General features: G+C 60.8%; 1 protein-coding gene across 1 annotated transcript; it reads right to left on the bottom strand.

The window, feature by feature from the left end:
• Positions 1-591: 591 nt before the first annotated feature.
• On the bottom strand, positions 592-7211 carry BARHL1 (BarH like homeobox 1). Its single transcript, XM_030294538.1, has 3 exons — positions 6746-7211; positions 2530-2752; positions 592-886 (listed from the first exon to the last, which is right to left on the bottom strand). Exons 1-3 carry the CDS (start codon positions 7209-7211, stop codon positions 592-594), a joined length of 984 nt encoding a protein of 327 aa, XP_030150398.1.
• Between the last annotated feature and the right edge of the window lie 890 nt (positions 7212-8101).

Below are 8101 nucleotides of genomic sequence, written 5' to 3'. Positions count from 1 at the left end.
CCCCTTCCTGCCTCGCCTGGGAGGGAAGAGGGCACAGGCCACAGACTCACTGATTCACGGACACGGTCACGGGCTCATGGGTCACGAATAAATAACTTCATATACACTTTGCACACCGTATGTACAGGTCTGCCGCGGGCCCCGGGCGCTGGGAGGGGGGCTCCACACTCCCCTCCGCCTGGAGGGGTGCGGGGAGAGGGCTGGGTGCACAGCTGGAGCACGGAGGGGGGAGCGGGAGAGAGTGCAGCGTCGGGGTCGCCCCCACCCGCTCCCAAGGAGGGGCGGGGGCGGGGCGGGGGTGGGGAGCGCCTTGGGGAGCCGGCCGGGGGTGGGGGCCTGTATGTACACCCGGCGAGTGGAGGCGTGGAAGTGGCTCCCTGGTGGCGTGGCCGGGACAGAGCACGCCGAGGAGGGTCAGGGAGGCTCAGTCCGGGTCCGGGCCGCAGCAGACTTGGCATCTGGCCCTTCGGGGGACTCCAGGGAGGGCCGGCCAGGGGGCCCCCGGGGAAGGGGCGTGGAAACCCCGCGCCTGGGGAGCGGCAGGCGGCAGGGGCCCACGCAGAGCCCCGGGGAGGCGGCCGGGCGGGCGCTTCACCGAGGCTGAGCGGCGCGCGGGAGGACGCCGGCCAGCGGGGGCAGCGGCGGGGGCGGCTCGCTGGCGCCCTGGAGTCCGTGGATGAGGATGCGGGGCACCAGAGGTCTCTGCAGGGCGGGCGGCGGCGCGCTGGGCCCGCGGTACAGATACAGGGCGGCGCCGGGATCCAGGTTGGAAACTAGACTCTGCGGGTAGAAATAAGGCGACGGGAACATCCGCTGGAGCGCTGAGTAATTGCCCGCCTCCGCCAGCAGCTCCAACCCGACTGCCGTCTGTCGCTTCCATTTAGTCCTGGGGACCGAAATAAACGCGGACGGCGGGGTCAGGGCTGGGGCGGCCCCAGCCCCCTGCCCCTCGCGAGTGCCCGGCCCAGAGCGCCTGCGGGGAGGCCAAGAGGGATCGCCCGAATTGGTTAATAAATAACATTTGTAATTTGCAAATAAATAATTCTCCCGTGTTCTGCGCATCGGCTCCTTTCATCTTCCACCGGGCCTTCCGTGGTATTAACCCTATTTTACAGATAAGAAAACTGAGGCATGGGCCGTTTAAGAGCTGGTCTCCAAAGAGGTAGAGCCCGGGCTGGCTGACCCCAAAGACCGGATTGTCACCTCACTACACTCTGCTCCGGGGATGCAGGGGCCCCTTGGAGTTGGGTGTTGGGGCTCCAACACCGAGGAAGGCGACCACCAGGGAGAGGATGGTGGGGGCGGGAGCGTGGACCGCAGAAGCCGTCCGCTAGCTAGCCGTGGAGAGGGGCGCGCCGCTGCAAACACCGCGAGGCGCAAGGCGGTGGTGATTCTGACACCCTCTTGGCCACACCGGCTGCCCTCCTCCGCCCCCAGATCGGAGGCCTGGGAGGAGCCCCGCAGCGGACTGCGTGGCCCCGAATTCAGAGACCACCAGCCGAGTGTCCGCCGGGGGCTTAGGGGAGGCAAGGAAGTCGAGGCCATGCCGGTTCATTGCCTGAGCTTCAGCCGGGACCCCTGGGTGCACCTGGCCGGCGAGGCTGGCCCAGCTGGCCATGGGCCCACCGAGGCTGGCCCAGCCACACCAACCGCGTTTCCCTCCCTGAATTATTCATCATCATCATAATTGTGTAATTACTGTAACGGGCCTTAATTATTGATGCCCGGAGCAGTAATCGGTATTTATTATTAATGGGGAGACGTGTTCTGAGGCTTGTTTATGGAAAGCACCACTCCAGCCTCCACTGAGTGTGTGAGCGTGAGTGAGGGTGTGTGTGACTGTATGAGCTGTGTCAGTGTGTGTGTGTGTGTGTGTGTGTGTGTGAGTGTTTTCATCCTGTGAATGTATTGTGGAGGGAGGTTAGGAAACGCCAATCTCCCAGTCACCCTGTCCCCAAGGAGCCAGAGCTGGGTCTGTCCCTTCCTTGGGGGACAAGGACGGGAAAAGCTGCGGAGGCCAGAAGAGCCCCCCCCCCCCGCCCCCCCCCCCCCGCCGGGAGAGCTCAGACAGTGCCGGACAGCCACATCAGGGCTCCCCACTAGTTCCTCCCTGCCCCTAAACCCGTTCTGGACACTGAGGCCATCACCCCTCCCCAGGCCTGGCACTCCCACTGGGGGAGCTCAACGGCCCCAATATGGGCTAAGGCTGGCACCCAGGGCAGTCATCAGGACGCTGGCGGGTGCGGGCAGGCCTTAGGCCTCTCTGTTGGCCCGTGCATCGGTCCTCCTGTTCTGGGGGGGGGGGGGGGAATGCCCGGGCACTGGAGACCAGTCCAGTTCTGGCACCCTCCCTCACCGTGAACTTGGGGCAAGGCCTTCTCTCCTGGAGGCCGCAGTTTCCTTACTTTTGCTGAATAAGGAAAGCCCCGGGGGCCCTCCCAGCGTCGGGCTGTGGACTGGTGGGTCCCATGGAGGGGCAGTTCGGAAAGGAGGCCCTTTGCGCCCCCCACCCCCACAGCCAGGCCTCACCTGCGGTTCTGGTACCAGGTCTTGACCTGCGTGTCGGTGAGGTTGAGCGAAGCGGCGAGCTCCATGCGGTCCTGCACGCTCAGGTATTTCTGCCGCTCGAAGCTGCGCTCCAGCTGCGCCAGCTGATGGTCGGTGAAGGCCGTGCGGGCCTTGCGCGGCTTCTTCAGGCGCACAGGGGGGCTGTCCCGGGAGCTGGAGATCTCGCGGTCGCCCTCCTCCTTCACTGCGGAGACACAGCGGCGCGTCAGGGCCGGGCCTCGCCGCCTGCCCGCCGGCGCCCTCCCGCCCCAGCCGCCGGCCCCGCCGGCCCGCGTAAACGCGGCTCCCGGCCGCCGCGGTCCCGCCGCACTCCAGCGCGTGGGCCCGCGGCAAAGCCGCTGTTAGGCGGGACCTCCGGGGCCCCGAAACCAGGCCGTGAACCCTGGCGGAGGAGGAGGACGGATACCTCCGGGCACAAATGACCCAGAGCGAGGGACCAGGAGAACTCGACTCGCTCGCTCTCCGCCGCGCTCCCTGGAGGGATAAACGGAATAACCGTGATGGAGCCGAGCGACCGGCTGGAGCCGCGGCGGGGAGAAGGGGAGGGTTTGCAGCGGGTGGGCTGCTTAGGTGCGCGCTCAGGGGTGCGGGTCTGGGCCCCGCAGCTGCACCCCGAACTTCTGGCCCCGTGCGGACCAGGAAGGGAGGAAGCTGAGGGCCGGAGTGTGGGGAGAAAAACCCGCGTGGAGAGACAAAACCCTGTTCGGCCCGCCGCGAATCGTTGTCCTACGAAATAAATTACTGTCCGCACATCTCGCCTGGCCCTGCCGGACGCGAATCCGTAGCTATCGCTTCCGCCGTCCCTAAGCCACCTGCAAACTGCGCGGTGGAGGGCGGAGCGCCGGGCGCCGGAGCCGGGAGCGCGAGGCGCTTGGAAAATTACGCGGCGCGTTCGCCCCTCAGATGCGCGCGTCGCCGTGGTCCGAGTTTCCTTGTCCCTGCGACGCCCGCTGTCGTGTGTTTCCGCCCCTCGATCGGGACACCCCGGCAGGGTCTCCCCCGCTCCGAAGGCCCAAGAATGGAACGGACAGGGCGGTTTCTTTTATCCCCCAGGCACCTTGGTTCTGGGTCGACCGCACCGAAAACGCACACTCGGGAGAGCCAACTCTGTGATCTCCCTGCTTCTCTCCCTAAAGTGACCCTACAACCCAAAGACCATGTCCCCCAGACTGGCTGCGCCAGCTGGGGCTTCCCCCTCGTTTTCTCTGTTTTCTTTTATGGTGAGTTTCATTGTGCGTGGCGTTTGCAGTGACAGGGTTCAGCTGAATGCAAGTTGATTTCTCTCTGTAGGAAACAATAATCCGGTTAATTGAGCCACTAGGGAGGGAGACTTTTCAACCGGAAAGGCAGAGGTTCTGGGCCGGGGAGGGCCTGGGCCCCGGGTACTGGAAGGGAGGCAGGCAGGCAAGCAGGGAGAGCGACTGGCTCCCGAGAAACCCGGCCGTTGCCTCCCTCCCTCCGGCCTCCACCAGACTCCTTGCCCCCCGCCCCTGAGTTGAGGCCACCCTGGGACATGGCCACCTCAGGAGGTGCGTTGGGGTGGGCGAAATTTGGGTTCTGTCTGTGCCCGAAGGTAAAGTTGAAACAAATGTGAGGAAACAATTATTCAAATCTCAAAATCGAAATCGTGGAAACCTTACTTTTTGATGGAAATGCCCGGACTATGAAAATCCCCAACTTCTTGGGGCTGAGGTGGGGTGTGTGTGTGTGGGGGGGGGGTTGTTGGATTTGTGATGTCAGGAAGAACGGGGTGGATACCCGGACTTTCCTCTAATCCCTCTTTGGCACCGGCTGGAGCCTTTGGGTCCGCACTCTGTGCCTCTCAGCCTCAGCCTCCAGAACAGTCTCAGCCCAATGGGACCCCGAACTCTGGTCTGGAAGCCGCATCTCAGTGCCCCAGAATTCCAGGCCCACCGACCCAGCCTACTCGGAGCAAGGCGCGGGCTTGATTTCTCCACGGACATTGGCTCCAACAGGCAGGACCTAGCGGCAGACCGCCTTACTTCAAAGCCTGGTCTCAGTTCCTTTCAGCGTGATGTTTGAGGAGCCTTTGATGCCGAAAACTCAGGATGGAACAGACCTTCCCTCTGTACCCTTCTTGGAAGAAATTATTCTTAGCATGGAAGGTGGATGGTAGTTGAATTGTTTAGATGCCCAGCCCGGCTGGCTGGCTTGTGTGCTCGGTGTGTGCGTCTCTCTCTCTCAGCAAGGTTTCCCAACACGGGCCCTGAAAAACTCACCTCCACGTTGGAGAACCGCTCCAGACATTGTCTTAGAGCATGTTTCCACTTTCTTGTTCACCCTGGAGCTTTGTAAGTGCAAAGACAGCAGTGCCTGGGGTGGGGGGTGGGGGTGGGCAGGGGTGCGGGAGAACTTCACCCCCCCCCCTCTGCTCCAAACCTATTTAAGTGATACGTGGATAGCCGGCCCTCATCGCCTCCCTGATCAGATATCATCGGGGACAGGAGAAGAAAATTGATATTCCAATTATCTTAAACGAAATCTCAAAATCCCACCTACAGGCAGCGATATAAAAGGAGCCAAGAGCCAAGCTGTCTTTGACCCCCACCAGCAGCAGGATTCTTGCCCCTTACTCTAACCATAAAGCTGGGGTGTTGTTGGGAATTATTTTTTTTTGTTGGGAATTATAAATAATAAACTACCATGTTATAAATATATATTTACGTTGCCTACCTCCCCCCCCCCACCTCCTGTCTTTCTCCCAGGCAAGTTTTCTTTGCCTCTCTTAAACAGGCCCCAGGGGGAGGGGCAAGGGTCACTGGGCCACATGCCTCTGGACCTCCTTTCTGGGTTCTCCAGCCCAACGAGCCCTTTTTCTAGGCATGGCTGGCCCCGGGGAAGCTGAAGGAGACTGGGCAGTTTCTGTGAGGAAGTGGGGGGCAGTGGGATGTGGAGTCGGGCCCCAAATGGGTTTTGGTTTGTGATCAGGGCTCGTCCAGAAATGAATTCTTAGTTGGGAGGAGAGTGTTCAATGAGCTTCCCTTAAATTCATACCGAGACTGAGTACAAATCAGGTACAGCAGGTGCAGGGCTCCTCATACAATAAAGAGGTTGCTTTTATTAGGGAAGGTTTGTCTCACGAAAAGGTTCCCAGAATTGATCGTAAGACTGAAAGAGCCCCACCAGACTCTAGTTTTCTGTTGGATGGGGGACACAGGGCTTTCTCCCTTGACACTCTGAGACTCCTTCCCCTCCTGCCTTCTGACCTCTTCCTAGAAAGAATTTTGCACCCCTGGCCTCACCAAGGTGGTGGCTGGGGGGTGAGAAACAAAATTAGGAGCTCTTTCCTTTCTTTAGTCTTTCCTCCCTTCCTTCCCTCTTTCCTCTTAATCCCAATCTCCACTTCCCGGTCAAGAGGGGACGTAAAAGAACCCACGAAAACAAAAAAGATTCTCAGAAGGTAAAAAGGCGAGCAAAGGGGCCCCAACCCCAATAGAGGGGAAGTGAGGCTGGTCACTTGGGAGTCTCTGGGTCCCATAAACAACCTGAAGTTGGATGCACTTGAAATCAAATTCAGTGAGAACCGTGGGGGTGGGCGCAGGGTCCTCCCCTCTCGACCAGACCTCTGAACCCACCAGCCACCCGGCTGCTGTTTCTACTTTGAAGTGAGCCTTTCTTTTGCATGATTCCCAGGGCCCACATCACATTGGGCCCGGTGGGAGGGGAACTCAGTTTCCCGCCTGGAAGTTCATATTAAAGGGGGGAAATGCTGATTGTTCTTAAGGCTCCACCTGAAATGTCCTGCCAGGTTTTCACTCTTATAAAAGGTTGTTCAAACAGAACCCTTTGGATTTGCCGTTGCTTCGGCAAGATTTTTTTTCCCAGAGAACCGCTAGCCTGAGAGGAACCTGTTCCCGCCCGCCAGTGCCGCTGGATAAGTGGTCCCAGGTGAAGTTTAGAAAGTTGGTTTTGTGCATTTTGCAGACTCTCTCCTGGGGCACACAGTATCCCTCTTCTGCTTTCTCCGCCCGACTCTTTTTGCTCAAAGGCATAGCCATGGGGCCAGCTCAAAGGTTCAGACAAGACCAAAAGGTTCAGCCCGAGCCCCGGGGAACTCCAAGTGAGCACGTACATGTCCCTGTGCGTGTTTAGAAATACAGCAGTTCTTAGAAATGTAGCATGCCACCCCCCAAGGTTTCTCCTCCCGTTTTCTTACCTTTATACTCAGAGTCCGATGAGGCGTTGCTGCCACTTTTGTCCAGCTTGTCTCTAAAGTCCTCCCCAGCCTTGGCCACATGACGGCCCCCAGGCTCAGGGGCGGCCGGCTGCCCGCTGCTAGAGTAGGGTGCACAGGCCGCTAGTGGTTTGCAGTCGGCAAGGATGTCCCTGATCAGAAAGGAGGAGGTCACAGTGCGCGACTGGGCTGGGGCCGAGAGCTGCCCAGGCTGCAGGTGAGAGTCCAAACCTGGGCCTGATGCCCCGCCAGGCCGCGGGGTGCCCGTCTCCAGACAGTCCCTTCCTGGTGAGGCTGGTGAAGAACAGTCGCTGCTGCTCTCCGAGCGCGGACTCAGCTCCAGGGGCGAGCGGCAGTCCCCAAGCAAGGGGTCCCCCTTGGGAAGGGCGGGGCTGGCCGCACGGTGGGAGAGAATGGAGTCGATCCCAAAGCCATTGGAGCCTTCCATAGCCAAGCTGCGACCTGTCCTCCCCAAAAGCTCCCCACCCACCCCCAACCCCAGCCACCGCTGCCCCTGCCCCTAGCTGCGGGCTGGCATGGGGAAGGCGGGCAGGGAGCCTGCGGGCACCTTGGACGGAGTTCAGCCTTGGGGGAGCCGGGGAGCTCTGGGCCAACCTCCTCTGCGCATTAGATCCAAAAGGGCTCAGCGCGTCTTCTGCAGCATCGCGCCGAGCTGCCGAGCCGAGGGGGGGTGGTGGGAGTGTCAGGGAGGAATGGGAGGGAGGGTGCGCCAAGTTGGGGAGAGCAAAGGGGGAGATGGACGGCCTGAGCGCCCCTTTGGCACAGAAGAGATGCGAGGATGTTGGAATCTAAATAAAGAACGGCGTAAAAAAAAAAAAATCCAAACCGCACGCTTCCTCCAGGCTAGCAGTGGCCGAGGGCAGCGGGGTCAGAAGCGCGGATAGCTGCGGAGCCGCGCTACCAGCCGGCGGAACGGAGCGCACCTGGAGGCGTCAGCACCGCGGATAGCGGCGGCGGCGGCGGCGGCCCGCGGCGCATGACGCTCCACCTGGCCAGGGAGGTCCTGTCGCCGCGCTCCCTCCGCTCCGGGGGCCCGTCAGCACCGAGGACAGCGCCTCCGGCTCCGCGGTTGCAGCTCTCAGCGCGTCCTCCGCGCGCGCCTTCGCCTCCCCCCCTTCCTTTAAAAAATGAACTTGTGTCACTTTTACTTTGGGGCTGGGTTTTTTTTTTTGTGTTTTTTTTTCGTTGTGTTGTGTTTTTTTTTTTTTTTAAGGGGACTCGCCCACGTGTCCCCGGAGTGATGACGCTGATTGGCTCCGGCCGATTTTGGGGGTGATGTCACGGCTCCGCAAGCCGCTGCCCGATTCCCTTTCAGTT

This window comes from Lynx canadensis, chromosome D4 (genome assembly GCF_007474595.2).
Source record: "Lynx canadensis isolate LIC74 chromosome D4, mLynCan4.pri.v2, whole genome shotgun sequence".
Lineage (NCBI taxonomy): Eukaryota > Metazoa > Chordata > Mammalia > Carnivora > Felidae > Lynx > Lynx canadensis.
The sequence above is the reverse complement of the archived record's forward strand: the minus strand, read 5'-3'. Positions and strand labels throughout refer to the sequence as shown.

Coding starts and splice junctions, on each gene's coding strand:
- BARHL1 (XM_030294538.1), bottom strand. CDS start 7,211: ATGGAAGGCTCCAATGGCTTTGGGATCGACTCCATTCTCTCCCACCGT. Junction 2,753..6,745: donor ATCGGACTCTGAGTATAAAG/GTAAGAAAACGG, acceptor GTGTCTCCGCAG/TGAAGGAGGAGGGCGACCGC. Junction 887..2,529: donor ACCTGGTACCAGAACCGCAG/GTGAGGCCTGGC, acceptor TTCGGTCCCCAG/GACTAAATGGAAGCGACAGA.